The sequence below is a fragment of the Hippopotamus amphibius genome, chromosome 1, assembly GCF_030028045.1.
Source record: "Hippopotamus amphibius kiboko isolate mHipAmp2 chromosome 1, mHipAmp2.hap2, whole genome shotgun sequence".
Classification (NCBI taxonomy): domain Eukaryota; kingdom Metazoa; phylum Chordata; class Mammalia; order Artiodactyla; family Hippopotamidae; genus Hippopotamus; species Hippopotamus amphibius.
The window spans coordinates 135,728,517-135,746,035 of record NC_080186.1 but is presented as its reverse complement, the minus strand read 5'-3'; the positions used below and the strand labels follow the sequence as shown (position 1 = coordinate 135,746,035).

Sequence of the window (17,519 nt, the reverse complement as noted above, 5' to 3'; positions counted from 1 at the left end):
CAGTTGTGTGGATTATCTTATTTAATCCTCCCAATGCTCCTGTGAGGCATTGGCATCACCATCACCATCACCATCATCAATATCAACATCAACATGCCTACTTTGTACACAAGGCAGACAGAGCACAAAGAGGGTGATTTTCTTGCCTAAAGTCAGTCTGTTAGCAAATACATAAACTGCATCATCTTAAATATACACCGTGATGAATTTGTATAGACACATTCACCAAGTGGATAAGATGAAGATCTAGAAAATTCCCGAGCCTGGAAAGTTCCCCTATATTCTTTTCCAGCCAGTACCTCCCATAAAGGTGACTACAGTTTCTGTCTACTCTAATTCATGAACTTCGCCTATTCTCAAGCATCCTAGAAATGAAAGACTATGTAGTCTTCCAGCCCATGTTTTAACCTGTCCATCCTATAGCCTCCTGACCCACTGAGTGGGGAAGGTAGATTTGGTGGTTGTGGTCCCTCTCATCCAACCATGATATGGAAAAAGTGGGGCTCGTTTTTCAAATCTGAGCTGCTGCCCAGTTCCCAACCCAGTGTTACGTGCAGACGCTCGCCGTGCTATCCGTGGCGCCTGAGGTGAATTGTGGGAGTTGATTTGTGCCACCCTGTCACGAAACAAAACTGAGAAAAGTAAATTTGGATCTTCCTCTGAAGCCTTCAATACCCAAGAAAGCCGGAGAGTTCATGCAGGTTGTAGAGGGAGTCACTTGCATACCAAGCGGCAGGGAACAAAAGGCACTGAAAACTGACCCAAATGCTTCCATCCAGATTCTCCCAAAGCGGCCCAGTTTACAAAGATCAAAGAGGAAATAAATGAAATAAACCTCCTCTCATTCCTGAAGACTTCACTTCCCTATAGGAGTGATGCACGGACTCAGGCAGCCTTCCCTAGACAGAAAAGCTGTGCTCGGTTCAGCCAGCTCAGAAACATTCAGGTGTTTGCTGCGGCTTCTCTGTAGCCTCTCCGTTTACCCATGGCCCCCTTCCCCGCCCCGAGTGTAGCATCACTAGGAAGTGTTCAGTTAAGGCACTGAGGTTAAATCTCTTGACTCTTTAGGAGCTCCTTTAAAAGTCTTGCAGAGCAAACGCGGCAGGGGCTGGAAACAGCTGACACAAACCTGCAGCCCACCCAGAAGTGCCACCTGTGCTAGCAGAAAACAGCTGAAAGGGGGTTTGAGGCTCACAGGTAAACAGTGTGGTCCTCAGCAGCCTGTGTTGCATAGAGTGAATTCCCCGGCATCTTGTTTCTCATGTTGATTCCTCTTCGGATGTTCATATCAACCAGCCAAACTCTTCCCCAGCTGTAGGAGCAGACAGGCCTTCAGAAGTAACTAAATCTCAAGGCCACTCACACTTTCCTGGCTTGATGGGTGTCCGCTGCCCAGTCTTCAGGCTCCCTTTGGAAAGGAAACATCTCCCCCTTCTGAAAGTGAAGAGGACAAAGGGTGATTATCTCATGGGTTGCCTTTTCCTACATTTTCTCCAAAGCTGCTTCTTAGTCACTTGGGTAACTTAGCGTCTCTGAGTTCTCAGTTGCCAGCTTCTACCGGATGGGTGATATCGTGATAGTGGAGATAATACACAGTTTACTGAGTACTTGCTACACCAGGCAAGTCCTGAATATGTAATAACTGCTTTCATCCTCCCAACAGCACTTTCTAAGGTTATCATCTTCATTTTGTACATAAGGAAACTGAGGCACAGAGCAGTTAATTGTCCAAGGTCAGTAGCTGATCTGAGATTCAAACCCAGACACCCTGATCCAGAGTCTGTAGCTTAAGGGTTATATTATTCTGCTTTGCAGGGTTACCATGAGGATTTAAATCAAGAATATATGAAAATCCCATACAATCTATAGCATTTATTATTACCATTAATTAGTGTTATCACTATTTGAAAACATAGCATTCTTGCCAAGGTGCAACCTACCCAGAGCACATACTGGTGAATACTCTAATCAGGGGAGATTAATTTCATTTATTTTTATGTCCAATTTTTATAAATTGAAAAAGTGGAAAACTTCAGGAAGTTTCTGGTTATGGTAATACCTACCATTCATTGAACACGTACTATATGCCAGACTGATATTATATCAGTCAGTTTCCCATCATATAGCCCTAGGATATATGCATTGTTACCATTCAGTTTTAAAGGCAAAGAAATTGAGTTTCAGCCAGGTTGCAGCCCAGGACTAGAGGATTCCACAGGCCAGGCTCTTACCTCTAATGCTGTGTAGATTTTTGGCCTTTTACCTTGGGAATTCCAATCCAAAGGCTTCAATTTAGCATTAACCTGATTGCTGTGTCACGTTGCCAGAACTGTCATGAAAGATGCTCTCTGATTCTCTTTATCAAAAGCCATGCAAAGAATGCCTCACCTACCGTTCCCAGAAAGTTTCTGCATGTCCATATTTCTCCGAAGTGGCCATCACAATTAGCATACAACGTATGTGTGCGGAATACAGTCAGAGCTGTGATTTAGCGTGCATTCTAACAGAAAGCACCTAGATAATACTCCACGGCCACATCTCACAGAGTGGAGTAAATGAGGACGTTTATGAAGCAGATGCAGGGCCCCGCTGCAAGCCGATGGGGAAGGCCTGGGTCACTTTCCCATAACCGCTGAGTCAGAATGGGGCCCTTTTCAAAGACTCTGCAAACCTCTCTCACCAGGAAAAAGCCAAGCAGACAAACAAACAAGTAGGCGGATAAATAAAAAAATAAGTCGTCCAATGTCATGGAGGGGCTGTGCCACTTTCGTGCCCCTGTTGAATGGAGACGTCGGCAGCCTCTCAGGTCCTGAACTGGCAATTCAGAACAGTTTGATTGCCTGCTTGATTGTTTGCGAGATAACTGCAAGATTGTCAGTGACAGGGTAATTTACTGAAGATTGCCATGTCACACTCCATGCTAGGGGCTTGCTGGCATAAAGATGCGCTTCTCGTGACTGACAGGCCACAGGGAGATTGGAGTGCCAATTTCAAGTTCACACTGTCGTCTGCAAGTGTGCGGCGGCAGCAGCCCATAATCATGAAACATGATGAGGTCTTTACGGGCATAACGTATGCTCACACTTAATAACAGATAGAACCCCAAATGCACAATCTCAGGAGCAGGTAAATGTAAACATGTAGGAGGAAATCATTTCTATCCTTTTTTTTGTTCCCTTTCTTTTTTAGCATTTGCCATCTGCTATTGCTGATGTGTTTGTAGGACAGGCCCTTGAATAAAAAGCCCGGAGTCAACGAAACAGTGGGGAAATTTGAGGTTCACGCTTTTGAAGCAGTCACATTTGAAGAAGGAGTAGCAGACCAGAGGGGGTTGGGAGAGGAAAATGTTCAGTGCTTAATAGGCAAGCCTGTCTTAAGTTGTGATTTGATCCTGATGTGAGGCCCTCAAGCTTGTTGTATGGCGTGGGTGGTAAAGGGTTGGGGATGGGAGGGGGTGCATCCCTAGCTTCAGGAGGAAAAGGCCCCCAGAGATGGATGGAAGTCCTAATGGGAAGAGGCCAGTGGCCTTAAAGAAATCTATAGTGCTAATAACAGTGGGTTTCTTCTCACCTGAGAAGTTTCTGCAGCGGCTGGAGGAAGCGCTGCCAACTTATCTCAGCAGGATATTTTTAAATCTGTAGCAGGCATTCTGTGGTGGATTCCTTTTGTCTAGTGAAGGTGGTCCATGGTCGGTGATGGTACAGGCAGAATACTCTGCTTTTTTTTTTTTTTTCTTATTCTGCCAAGGGCCCTGGAACCACTGGATGATCTGAACGTGAGTCTGAGATGGTACCTCAGCATCATTCCTGCTGCTGCGATACGATTCTCCAGCGCCATGTCTTGCGTCTGAGATTTGTGGGGCTCTGGGGGGGCACCCGATTCAGCCAGCACATAGGGCTGAGGTGCTCAGAGCCATGACTTTGAAAGTCTGTAAATTTCAGGTGTGCCTGTCTGCTCACCCTCTTGCGTCTGCATCTCCAGGAAATTTTGTAAATCTAAATGTGTTATGAGGCACAGGAGCAACATTTGCCCATGTGGAAAATGAGAGGCTAGTTTTAGTAATTTAAAGCCGCGCAGAACACGCAACCTCCTAATTTGTTTGTTTGCTAAAAAGAAAGCAATGCATTAAAATCATTGTACATTAATTGCTAAATTACAATGGAACTTTGGTGAAATTATATATTTCAATTTCATTAGCAGAACCAAACGAAAAGGGTAATGCCAAAAAATTACATCGTGGTAAATTTAAAGCACACAGCCAGGCCTCTGATTCAGCCTTCCGCTTCAAGTGTTTGTCAAGTCACAGCCCAGGGTTGGAGTGCATGTTTCTATGATGTTAATTGCGGCCCCAAAATGCCTCGCTCTCAAATCAAGGAGGTGTAAGCTAGTTACTCTCCAAGCTCCTACACTGTGTATTCAATCAATTCCCAGCAGAGCGAAGAAGGGTTGACTAACTAATCCATTCTGATAGGAATTCCAGGGAGCAAACACTGCCCTAAATATCCCCATCCTCAGCCCTAACAGACAGATGAAGCATGGGAGACAGTCATTTATTCACTCAAAAACATTTGTTGAGTGCCCAGTTCCATGGTTGGCACTAAGCGAGGCATGAATATAAAAATGAACACGACACTGTTCTTCTTTTCAAGGAGCTCATTTTCCAGACAGGAAGGCAAGCCTACAGAGATAATTAATCCTAGTACAAGGAAGTTGGCATTAACAAAGGTTTCTAATACTTCTTGTGCATTAGAATCACCTGAGATTCTAGGACCTGCTCCTGGAGGCTCTGCCTGGGGAGGTCTAGGGTAGGCCCTTGATTCTCGCCACAGGATTATGATGCAAAACCATTCTCTGTGAACCTCTGATTCGGGGATACACAAAACAGGAATACCCAACCTAGCGGGGGCATCATCAGGAAGGCTTCCTGGAGGAGGCCACACCTAGTCTGGGTCTTAAAGGATGAGTCTTGTGTGTTTCCTCCAGTATACTGTCAGCTCCTTAAGGACAGACACCATTGTTCTTTGCTCCATTTTATTTCCAGAACGTGACTTCAACAAATATTTCTTGAAAGGTAGATGAATAGGAATCAGCTCAGGGAAGGGTTGGAGGGGCAGGAATCTAGGCAAATAAATCAGAACGTCCAAAGTCCTGCAGGTATGCAGGAAGGTAGTTCCAGCAGCAGTTGGGTAAACTAATGGCTTAGTTTGTGGGTGCTCAAGCCAAAGCCATTTCTCCACATTTTCTGGAAAAATGTCAAACTCATCACACCTGATTCTCCAACGAATCGGCAGTACCCTCCCTGGCTTAGAGGGAGTAGGGCTAGAATGGTTTTCTCCATTAAAGCAAGATTTAAGGAATCACATGCCATTTTGATCACTTTCACACCCGTTAGCACAGGCCTCTGAGTTCTGGCAACAGCATAATTTTTTGTCCTATGTTGTTTAAAAGCAAAGAGTTCGTTTTTATTGCCAGCCACTCTAATACTTGCTCATGATAGAAAAAGTAGAAATTCCAGAAAAATACAAGAAAAAAAAGAGAGAGAGAGACACTAATCTGCTACCTGGGGATAATCATTTGTTCACATTTTCAGTTATTTCCTTTCAGTCTTTTATTTCCTATGTGTATATCTTGGAATTATGCTAGGCTTGTTGTGTGAAACCTGCCAACTCAGACCATTGGGAAGAGTTGAGGCTGCTCGGGACAAAGGTGTTAGCATCTCCAAGCAGCTTCGTGCCATGAAATCTGCTGAACTCTGGCTCTGCCCCTGCCCTTCCAGATGGCCTGGTGGACTGCCTGGACCCCGACTGCTGCCTGCAGTCAGCCTGTCAGAACAGCCTGCTCTGCCGGGGGTCCCGGGACCCCCTGGACATTATTCAGCAGGGCCAGACAGACTCACCCGCAGTGAAGTCCTTCTATGACCGCATCAAGCTCCTGGCCGGCAAGGACAGCACCCACATCATTCCTGGAGACAACCCCTTCAACAGCAGGTAGGCGCTCCTGTGCCTGCAGGCGGCCCCGGTCGCTGCTTCCCTTCCTGTCTGAGCAGGAGGAAGTGCTCCTGGTTTTTCTGTGGGCCCAGCTGGCCTGGAAACTACCCCGTCGGAGCAGCTCCCTGCTTGGGTCCACAGAAGGCCCTTTCCCCTCTGTGGGTCAAGCTCCAGAGCAGAGTCTTGGCCCCTCTGTGGGGTTTGGCCACCTGCAACCCGGAACCTGCTGGAGATACCTGTTGATTGCTTGGTTTCATGTCAAACTTTTTTTTTTTTTTTTTTTTTGGCACACGGGCTTAATTGCTCCACGGCATGTGGGATCTTCCTGGAGCTGGGATTGAACCCGTGACCTCTGCATTGGCAGGCTGATTCTTAACCACTGCGCCACCTAGGAAGCCCGATTGCTTGGTTTCTAGATCGCTTTTCTGACATTATTGCTATTTTAAATCTTCCTTTAGAGTAACTCTGATTGTGGCTTTTGTTTGATCCATTGCTGAAATATTTCATTTGAGTATTTTTAAAAGCAGTTATAAACTCAGTAAGACAGCTTATCATGTGTGATGTCTTAGAGTCAAGACGATGCCAGTTGCTAGAATTTATTGAGCACCTATGATGAGCTGGAGACTTGATGTAGATTGGCTCTAATCCTCACAGTCACCCACCCCATCAGTTGCATCTGCGAATTGCCTACTTCGTGCTAGGCATTGTGCCAGTGCATTTCCCCTTCTCATTCCAAAATGGTGGGGGGAAGGAGGGTTCTCCTGAGTTTACATTTGCTCGCGGTTGCTAATTTGAGGCTTATGAGTATTCTAGGGGCAAATTCTGGATTTATTTTATAGTCAGTTTGGCCCCTCCTTTCCCCCCAGGGCAGGTTAGAACTATACACCTGAAGGAGAAAGCAAGGGGAAGAGCTGGCTTTGGGATACTCCCCCGCCTGTTCTGTCTTTAGGCACTATTTCTGATTCTGAGAGTGGAAGGAAGGATAGAAGAGGCAGGGGTCTTCTTCAGGCCTGCCTGCACATCTCTGATCTCAAACTGGGTCCAGATTACGATGGTGTCCGCAGATGTGAGGATGGCGGTGTGATCTTCTTGGGTGCCCCCCGCCCCCAACCTTCCTGCTCCTTCTCGTGGAGAAATAAGAACTGGGAACCTCTAGGAACTGGGCACTTATCCCGGCCCCCTTGCCCCTCTGACAGCCCTCCTCATGCCATCTTTCTTTTAGTTTTCTTCATCCTCACTTAGGTCTGGGCAGACCCCAAAGCAACTCGGGAAACGTGCTGCTTAAGCAGGCTTCTCGCTGGTGAAGGAAATACCAGACTTCTCTTCTTAGAGCAGCCCTTAACTTTATAAGTGATTGTCTTGGAGCCCTCCCCATTAGACTTTGGGGAGGAGACATCACCAGGCCACGACTGAGACTCCGCTCCTCCCTAGGAGATCCTGGCGAGGGTGGGATGGGGAGGTGGTGGGTGATGGTACAGCCAATTAATTCTGCAGCCCCTAAGAACTCTCTGGGAAGCTGTGCAGCCCCACTTCCTGGCAGCTGTTTGACTGTGAGGGTTCTGAACGAGGTCACCTTAGGCCAGCAACTTTAGCCTCTCTCTGTTCTGATTTTACTAAAAATAAATTAGAAAAGAAAACAATCATCACCACCCTTGTCTGTTGCGGCCCTGACACCCGCTAACTGTGTCACATTAGGCAAGTTATTTAACCTCATAAACTTTATTTTCTTGATTGGTAAAATTAAATTAATATGTATAGATTATACTACACACAGTAATATTATTTTAACATGAGTAACCCTCAAAAAAAATAAAAGAAACCACAGATCTTGGAACAAAAAATATTTTCTCTGCTTATTAAATCCTGGTTCTGGGACAGGGATTGTGTAGGTATGTTTGTTTTTAATTATGAACATAATTCCCATTGCCAGAGTCTCGTGACAGGCCCTCGCACTAGTCCATGAGCATCTCTGTGAGGTTTGCGTACAGTTGGCTTATACTGTAAATGCATCTTTCAAAGGCTGGTGCTCTGTTTCAATCAGCTTCCTATTAACATTTTGTTATTTCTACCCTAAATCCAGTCATTTCCTCATGTTCTCTTCTTCATGCTCTTTCTTCACCTGTGCCTTAAAAATCAGTCTTATCTTCCTCACCAGTAGTTACCACTCCCAGAAGGCACCCTGAGTTAGAGACAAGATGTAGGCGAGCAGGCAGGGACTTCAGAATATTTGGTAGACTATATCAGCCCCAGAGATCTGGGCAAAAGAAACCTGCTTTAGAGAAAGCTTCTCTGGGGACTTCCCTGGTGGCGCAGTTGTTAAGAATCCGCCTGCCAGGGCAGGGGATACAGGTTCAGTCCCTGGTCCAGGAGGATCCCACATGCCATGGAGCGACTCAGCCCGTGCGCCACAACTACTGAAGCCCTGGCACCTAGAGCAGTGTTCTGAAACAGTAGAAGCCACTGCAATGAGAAGCCTGTGCCCTGCAATAAAGAGTAGCCCCCGCTTGCCACAGCTAGAGAGAGCCTGTGTACAGCAATGAAGACCCAATGCAGCCAGAAATAAGTAAATAAATAATAAATAAATATTTTTAAAAAAAGAAAGAAAGCTTCTCTGAAGCTCTAAGGTGGCAATCAACAGCACTACCCACATGAGCCCAGGCTGCAGCGTGCCAGCCTGTATCCGTAATTCAGAACTGCTAAATGTTACTCGAAGACATAGGTTGAAGTTCACCAAGCATGTGAATTTCAGTGCATTATCCTCTGACAAATAATGAAGGACAAAGCTAGGAGTAAAAAAGAACTTAATTCAAGACTTCGAAGAAGGCGTTTCCCCTAGATAATGGCATACAAAAATAACTAAAATGCCTTGACTCCACCACTATAATTTATAGAGCAGATCTCACTATCTAGATAATGTGATAATTGTTACACATCAATAATCATAAATAGAAATGAACTGATAGCATGTCTTAGCTGAATCTTTTTCTGCGAATTGACTGCCTAGAGACGGTAGGAAGCCAGCAGCAATGAAGAATTAGAAAAATAGAGGGTAGAAATCACAGGCAACCCAGCTCCCTTTATTCCTGTGGCACTCTGCAAAGTCTTATGCTACGGGAATGGTTTAAAAGAAATAACAAAAAAAAAAAAAGAAAGAAATAACAGTTATATAAAAAAGGAGGGGGAAAAACACTCCACTGTGGGATGTACTCTCGATTTTGTTTTCTCATCACAAGCAGCTTGTACCTTGTGGTCATCAGCACACATCACTGATTTTAAAATTGTGTCTGGGAAGGCCTGAAAGAAATCTTAGTCTGAGCTAAGATAAGGAAATGGGAATTGAACAAAAGAATTATTTTCATAAATTAGTTTTCTACTTTCAAAAGACTCTAGCATTGTGATTGGAACCAGCTAAAAATGGAATTCATTTGTTAGGCAGCCAGTAGCAGACAATTAGAGCTGTCAGTGGAACAGTCTAAACCCTCCTGAGATCATCAAAGGGTCAGAGTTGAACAGTTGGGGGGATTGCTAATAAAAAGAGAGGTGCTTGGAGAGAGCATCCCTCCAGTTTGGGGGTCACCTGGGATTGCAGAAGTAAGTGCATTCCAAAGACTGAGCAGACTTGGACACGATTCTGGCAAAGAATGGGTCCGCTTTATTACCTAGTCCAGAAATCGGGAGTGTGCCCAAGAATCTGGATGCCTGAGAACCTCTCTGCCTTCGCCAGATTGCCCAGTGGCTTGAAGGCCAACAATACAGCTGTAGACCTGCTTGCTAGGCTGGGGGCTCGGTGCAAAGATGGAACTTCTCATTAGCCCATTTCTCTTTGAAGTCAAGAGAATTCAGGTGAAGGGAGAGTGTGCATTCCTTCTCCATGGATTTTGAGCAGACTCTTGTGGCGTCTCTGTGGCTTTATGGGATTTCCCAGAAGGAGCTAGATGAATGCTGGCATCCTTAGGAAAGTTCTAATTACTATGATCTGGAGAGAAGGGAGCTTTCTCTCACCGTGGCAAAAAGGGGAGAGGGATTTCAACCACCTGCCCCCTCCCCTGCCCCAAATCATGGTAGCAGGAATTTGATATAAGAGAAATATATAGTTCCACAGAATTCAGAATCCAAGATAGTTCTACCAGAAACAAATAATCTCTCTAATATTCTCTTTTCCTCAGGCAGTCAGGGGTTGTGAGAAATTTTGCTCTTAAAGGGCAACAACAAAAATTAATGTGTGTCTATGTCCCAGCCTCATAAAAAAACCTCTGTGTGCTCCCCCCACCCCCACTCCTCACTCCCTCTTCTCATCCCAGCCTGGAGGAGAAAAGTAACATTGCCTTCCTCCAAAGCCAAAAAAGGAAATGAGTAGGCAGATGGGGAAGCTCTCACCCCAGGGTAATACTCTCGGTTGCCAGGCTAAGGCACAAACGTGAGTGATGAGGGGCAGCCCGAAGTTTGGGCCAAGCAAAAGCCAAGTGATGTCAAGAAGCGGAGTGAGGCCAAGGGCAGAGGGAATGTGCACAGCAGACCCCATTGCCCAGCAGAATGACGGAAGATGCTGCCTGTGGATTTCACCCCCAGACTGCTCCTCAGGGAACACCAGCACTGAGACATCCCTCTGGCCCACATCTCTCTGTGATCACGTGAAGGCAGAATTTCATGTTTAAAGGTCTCCTCCTTGTCTTAGGGACCAGATGAGGAAGGGGGGTGGGGGCGTTGGCAGTGGGGGAGGGGAACTCAATGACCATCCCCCTTGTCCCCTTGTTCTCCTATGTGTGGCTCAGAAGCTTGTGTTTCTCTTTCTCTCAGCTTGGTTTCTCTCATCCGAGGCCAAGTAGTAACTACAGATGGGACTCCCCTGATTGGTGTGAACGTGTCTTTTGTCAAGTATCCAAAATACGGCTACACCATCACCCGCCAGGATGGCACGTAAGTAGCTTTGCGGGGCTCCACTTACTTAGGACTGAGGCTGCAAAGAGACAGATGGTGCTATTGGCTTGGAACCACGTGCCTCCCCCCTGGTGGACTGGGGGGAGACCCACCAGGCCAGCTCTCTAGGGAGAATCCCCCCAGATAGATAGGTAGATAGATAGATATTTTGGTATGGTCTTAAAAATGGAGAATAACTAGAATGGCCAACCTCTCCAGGGCTGCTGATAGCCATGTTTTTTCCTTGGCAGGTAAATGCTTGTGTGTGTGTGTGTGTGTGTGTGTGTGTGTGTGTGTTGGGGGTGGGGTGGAGTTGAGGGTGGCGGAGTCTAGAAGGAAGGGAAAGTACCTCTCGGAACCTCACTCCTATTTTATTTTAAATCAAAGGCAGTGCGGGGTGACAAGGACCCACGTGCCACAGTGTCCTGTGGTGAACCCCTTCTGCTTTCATCTGTGGCTTTAGGACCTATGTTGTTTTCGCTCCTGTTTCGAGGGGGTGGGATGTAATCAGAGAAATCTAATTAAATACATTTAGCTATCACCCCGCTGTGTGAAGGCGGCAACCTTTCCCTATTATCTTCTGATGGCGGCAACCTTTCCCTATTATCTTCTGATTGGAAACACGCAGCGGTGCAGCCCCCACCAAGATGAAAGCTCTGTCATTTCCTTAATCTGTTGGGCATGGAGTTGAGGGTTAGAGAAAAAGATAAAAAGAAGAAACAAAATCTGTGGAAAGGGGAAAACATGCACCCACCCTGGCCTTAAAAGACACACACACACACAATTGTATTCTATTCTAAATGAAAGAGGAGACTGTTGTTATAAGTCTGATGCAACACTCTATAAAACTGGAGTCTGGAAAATCATAAACATATCATGTACTGTGTTTCTTGCCTCTCTCTGGTGAAAAATCTGGCCTATTTTCCTAACATCCTAAGGTAGCCTTACAGGCAGTTTCAAAAATCACCAGCCCACAGTAGCCCTATCCTCCTATTTTCACCTCTGAAACCAAATCTTCTCAGTATTCACTAGGTGCAGCCAAATCTAATTATTTGAAAGCACTAGGACTGTGAAGATGTACCATGCAGAGCTACCTTGGTGCTTATTCATTCTAAAAGCCAGCGTTCTTGCCCTGTAAGTCCTGTGACGAGACCAGAGGATGTTTCTGAGCCCTTGGTCCTCTGTCTCTCCCTACCTTATGCTGCCCCATGTCTCTCAGCTGCTTCCTGACTAATTATCACCCAAATCCACTTTCCAGATCATCCCTCCAACCTCCTGGATTGGTGATCCTTCAGCTTGTCCAGGTCGCAAAGCCCTGGAAGTCACAGGATGTTTCTGGCGATGCTCCGAGGAACCCCGCGCTCTGTTGTGTAGTGATGTGTGCCACAGACGTGGGCAGTTTGATTCTACCGTCCCAACAAGGAACAATGTCACTTGAAAACATCTGACTCTCCTGCACCCTGTACAGAACCATTCCCAGCAGCGTGCATGTCCCAGAATAAAAACATAAACACCATATTTACCATAATGTTCATATGCTCCACGTTCACTCATTTTATGTCTATTTAAAAAACACCAGAAGTGTTACCAAAATTGAATGAAGCCATAGCGTCCATATATTTTCATTGAGTTTTTACTGTAATCCAGGAACTCTGCTAGATTCTGGGGATTCTGAAGTGTGTGCAAGAGAGCACCACTGCTCTCAAAGAGTTGAGATCCCAGTGGAGGAGTAAAGTATAAAACTGAGAGACTTCTCTCCATTAATGTTCTTTTCCATTAATTGGGAAAGAAATACTTTTATTTTACTTTACTAGTAATACACTTCTATCCAGCTCTGGAGGAACAAACAGGAATATAGTTTAAGCATGATTGTCAAAAATATCAAACAGTAAGAACCATTTCATCCAAATGCCAAATAAATTTGTGTTATGGAGAAAAAAAAAAAGATCAGAAACAAGGCAAAATGGATGAAGGGGGTTAAAAAGCACAAACTTCTAGTGATAAATAAGTCCTGGTATGTATGTACAACATGGTGACTATAGTTATTAATAACATTGCATATTTGAAAATTGCTAAGACAGGTCCTCAAAGTTTTCATCACAAGAAAAAAAAATTATAACTAGATGTGGTGATGGATGGATTTATGGTGATCATTTCACAGTATATACAAATATCGAAGTGTTATGTTGTACACCTAAAGCTAATACAATGTTATATGTCAATTGTATCTCCAAAAAAAACGCTAAGGTTCTGTGAAACCAAAAAAAAAAAAAAAATCAGAACCAGCACAGGTTGATGAAAAGAAAGCTTTCATGAGCCCCTCCCTGTGTCCTAGCACTGAATCATTGTAACTCCCCTGTGCGGTGAAGACATCTATTGATGCTAAATGCTTTATGGCCACCGGGGAAACAGGGCACAGTCGGGGGGGAAGGGGCAGGCGGGGTGGAGGAGCAGTTTCTGTAAAAGGCCAGATAGTATCTATTTTAGGCTATGCAGGCCTTATGGTTTCTGTTACAACTACTAGGCTCTACCACTGTGGATCAAAAACAGCTGGAGAGGATAAGGCAATGAATGGGCGTGGCTGGGGTTCCAATAAAGCTTTTTATCAAAACAGGTGGTGAGCCGGCTTTAGCTCGTGGGTCTAGCCTACTGCCCCCTGCTCTGAATTCTTCATATTTCATCCTCTCAGCCTCCCTGTGAAGTCAGTATAATTATTCCCATTTTACAGATGAAAACACAAGAGCTCAGAAAGAGTTGATAACTTGCCTACCGTCACACTACTAGTAAGTGGTAGCTTTTGGGTTCCCACGCAGCCCGTCTGCCGACAAAGCCCGACATTCTTCTCCTGCCCTTTCGGCCCCTCCCACTGCCCTCAGAGGGAAGGTCGGAGCACCTGCCTGGTCTGCAGGTGAGTTCACTCCTCTCAGTGAAGCCGCTTACTCCCTCTCCAGGTTTGACCTGATCGCCAATGGCGGCGCCTCCTTGACCCTGCACTTTGAGCGAGCCCCCTTCATGAGCCAGGAGCGCACCGTGTGGCTGCCGTGGAACAGCTTTTACGCCATGGACACCCTGGTAATGAAGACAGAGGAGAACTCCATCCCCAGCTGTGACCTCAGTGGCTTTGTCCGGCCGGATCCGATCATCATCTCCTCCCCGCTGTCCACCTTCTTCAGCGCTGCCCCAGCGCAGAATCCCATCGTGCCTGAGACCCAGGTAGGGGCGCTGGGTACCGGGGTGGGACTCTTAATGCTGCCCTGACCCAAAGTGGCTGGCCGACTTCCTCCCACCACCTCTCTCTCTCCTTGGATAAGCCAGAAACTAATATTAAGGGGGAGAAACAAAAAGTGAGAATGAGTACAGTTTATAGTCGCTGGAGAGAAAACTGAATCTCTCCTGGACGTTCCAGGTGTTTCCAGATAGTTGTTCAAGACTTTGGCAGTCACTGGAGCTTTTAATAGAATAAAAACAATACACATATGTGCAACCCACCTGCAAATTGCTTTTTATTCCTGTTAGTCACAGAGATACACGATGAGAGGCGCTTTAATGATCTACATCGGTGTTACGACAGAGGGCATATTACATTATTGCCTCCCTGTTGCTTTATACCAATTGTCAGTGGAAGTTGCAGGTTCGTATAATTACAGCCTCTTGTGGCCTCCTTGCATGCAACTAGCAATAAAGCCTGCTGTTCTTATTTACATCTTTTGCCAACAGTGTGGTTTTAAAAAGAAACACAACAGTGACCAAGAATAATTATTAATCCAAAAATCATAACCTCAGCCCCTTCGCTCTGTAGTGTAGGATACAGTTTTGGTTGTTGGGGTGTTTTTTTCTCTCTCTCTCAGCCATTGGAAGTGGTTCTTGCACCCCACCCCCGTAAGGTGTGATGCTTTGGTGAGGGTGGCAGCAGACAGGTAGCCGTGAGCTGCAAGCAGCCCAGCTGCCGGGGTGCATTTGATGCAGTGTTTCCACCTTGCCTTTCCTCTCCAGGTTCTTCATGAAGAAATTGAACTCCCTGGTTCCAACGTGAAGCTTCGCTACCTGAGCTCCAGGACTGCAGGCTACAAGTCACTGCTGAAGATCACCATGACCCAGTCCACGGTGCCCCTGAACCTCATCAAGGTTCATCTGATGGTAGCTGTAGAGGGCCACCTCTTCCAGAAGTCATTCCAGGCCTCTCCCAACCTGGCCTACACGTTCATCTGGGACAAGACAGATGCCTATGGCCAAAGGGTCTACGGACTCTCTGACGCTGTTGGTATGTTTTGGTTTCAACCCCTTATTGATCCTTGGATTTAGGCATGCAGTAAATCCACCAGTGTTTCTTGAGTTCCTAGTGTGTGCCAAGCACTATTCTAGTAGCTAGGGATGCAGTGGTCCATAAGATAGACATGAGTTCCCCTCCATGGACCTTCTATTCTAGTGGGGGATCGAGATAATAAACACAGACTGGCAAGAAAATATCAAGCAGTGATAAGTGCTAATGTGAAAATAAAAATAAGTGATGTATACTGGGGAGGAGGGGCAACTGTGGATGGGCGTTCAGGGAAGGTTTCTCAGCAGGTAATGTTTAAACAGAGACTGGAATGAGAAGGAGCCGTGTGAAAATCAGGAAAAGAGCATCCTTTTCCTGGCAGAAAAAGAGAAGAGGTGTTTTTGAAGAGCAGAAATAGGCCAGTGTGGCTGGAGTGTAGTGGACAGGGAGACTGTTTGAGATGAGGTAGAGAGGTGGGCAGGGGCTGGATCGTAATCCAGAGAGAACACTCGTAGGTGGTGCAGAACACACCTGGAGAACCAGAAGATGGAGCTAGAGGGGGTCTGAAAGCCACATGCTGTGTTTCAGCCTTTGTCTCTGAGGGAGTCACGTGATTTCCCACTGAGGAAAGACCATCGTAAGAGGAGGGTCCTACGGTGATCTTCTTTGAAGAATTGTGAGCCGTGGATTCATATCAAACTGCCTGGTGTATTTTCTTACTTGTAGAAAGCTGTCTGGGAGTAATTAAAATCCAGAATCCTGTATTTTCTTTACCAGTAGGCTTGTGGTTTTCAAGAACTACAATAAGTTACCAAAATAAGAAACCAGAAATTTTGACTGTGATTGGCAGCCAGTGTTTATCAGACACTCCCTTGGTTCAGAGCATTGTGCTAAATGCTTCGTCTTGGGTGACTTCTCAATAACCCTAGCAAGCAGGCACTCCCGTAGTCCCCATTGTGCAGATGGGACTGGGGGAGAGGGTAAGCAAGTTGCCTGAAGTCACACACCTAGCAGGTTACACACGCTCAGAATATGGCCCTTGTGGTGGGCTTCGTCAGTGGGTGGAGTTAATAACTTAAAGACGGTAGTAAGTTATTGGAGTAACAAGCGCATTTAATAAAGACAGTGGCTAATTTAATAAATATTATGTCAGGCTTTAGCCAATATCAAAATGATAGCCAACATCAAAAAGTCACCTGAATATTATGATGCACCCCATGTACTCCAGCTTCTACCATTATCAGCACATCTTGTTGAGTCTTGTTTCTTCCTTACCTTCATCCACTTCCCTGCCTCCTATATTTTTCTGAAGCAAGTCCCAGACATCACATCATTGCATCTGTAATATATCAGAATATATCTCTAAAAAACACCTTAAAAGCATAACAGCCATATCACGACAAAGAAATGCAGTAATTTCTTAATATCAAATAGCCAATCGTTGTTCAATATTTCAGTTGCCTTATGAGTATCATAAAATTGTAGTACTTTGTTTGAATCAGAATCCAAAGAAGATCTACCTTTTGCAACTGGTTGATTTCTTCAAATTTTTTGTTATTATATAGGTTTCAGGTGTACAGCATTATAATTCCATGTCTGTATACACTACAAAGCGATCACCACCGCAAGTCCAGTTACCACCCATCACCACACCGTTGACCCCCTTCTCCCATTCTGCCCACCCCACAACACCCTTCGTCTGTGGGAACCACTGATCTGACCTCTGTATCTCTGAGTTGGCTTTTGTTTTATTTTGTTCATTTGTTTTGCTTTTTTACATTCCACATGAGTGAAATCATTTAGGATGTGTCTTTCTCATTCAGACCTATTTCACTTGGCATAACATACCTTCAAAGTCCATCCACGTTGTCACAAATGGCAAGATTTCATTCCTTTTGTGGCTGAGTAGTAGTCCATTGTCTATATATACCACAATTTCTTTTTTCATTCATCCATCCATGGATGCTTAGGTTGTTTCCATATCTTAGCTGTTGTAAATAATCCTGCAGTGAACATAGAGGTGTATATATTTTTTGAATTAATATTTTGGTGTTCTCTGGATGAATACCAAGAAGGGAATAGCTGGATTCTCTTAAATTTCTTTTAATCTGTGGTTTTCCCTTTCATCTTTAGCTCATTTTCCCACATTTTATTGAGAAATAATTGACATATATCACTGTATAAGTTTATGACATACAGCATGATAGTTTGATTTACTTATATTGTGAAATGATCAGCACAACAGATTCAGCTAACATTCATCTTCTCGTAAAGATACAATAAAAAAGAAAGAAAAGAAAAAAGGAAAAATGTGGTGAGAACTCATAGGATTAGGTGTCTCTACAACTTTCCTGTAT

At 45.1% G+C, this 17,519-nt stretch overlaps 1 protein-coding gene across 8 annotated transcripts in view; it reads left to right on the top strand.

Moving 5' to 3' along the window:
* The window catches only part of TENM2 (teneurin transmembrane protein 2), a 960,873-nt gene that overhangs the window by 852,803 nt on the left and 90,551 nt on the right, over nt 1-17,519 (top strand). For all 8 annotated transcript variants that reach the window (XM_057729532.1, XM_057729570.1, XM_057729561.1 and 5 more), the window contains 4 exons: nt 5,777-5,987; nt 10,785-10,904; nt 13,856-14,117; nt 14,898-15,165. In XM_057729532.1, the coding sequence (XP_057585515.1) occupies nt 5,777-5,987; nt 10,785-10,904; nt 13,856-14,117; nt 14,898-15,165 (861 nt within the window). The remainder of the gene's footprint in view (nt 1-5,776; nt 5,988-10,784; nt 10,905-13,855; nt 14,118-14,897; nt 15,166-17,519) is intronic.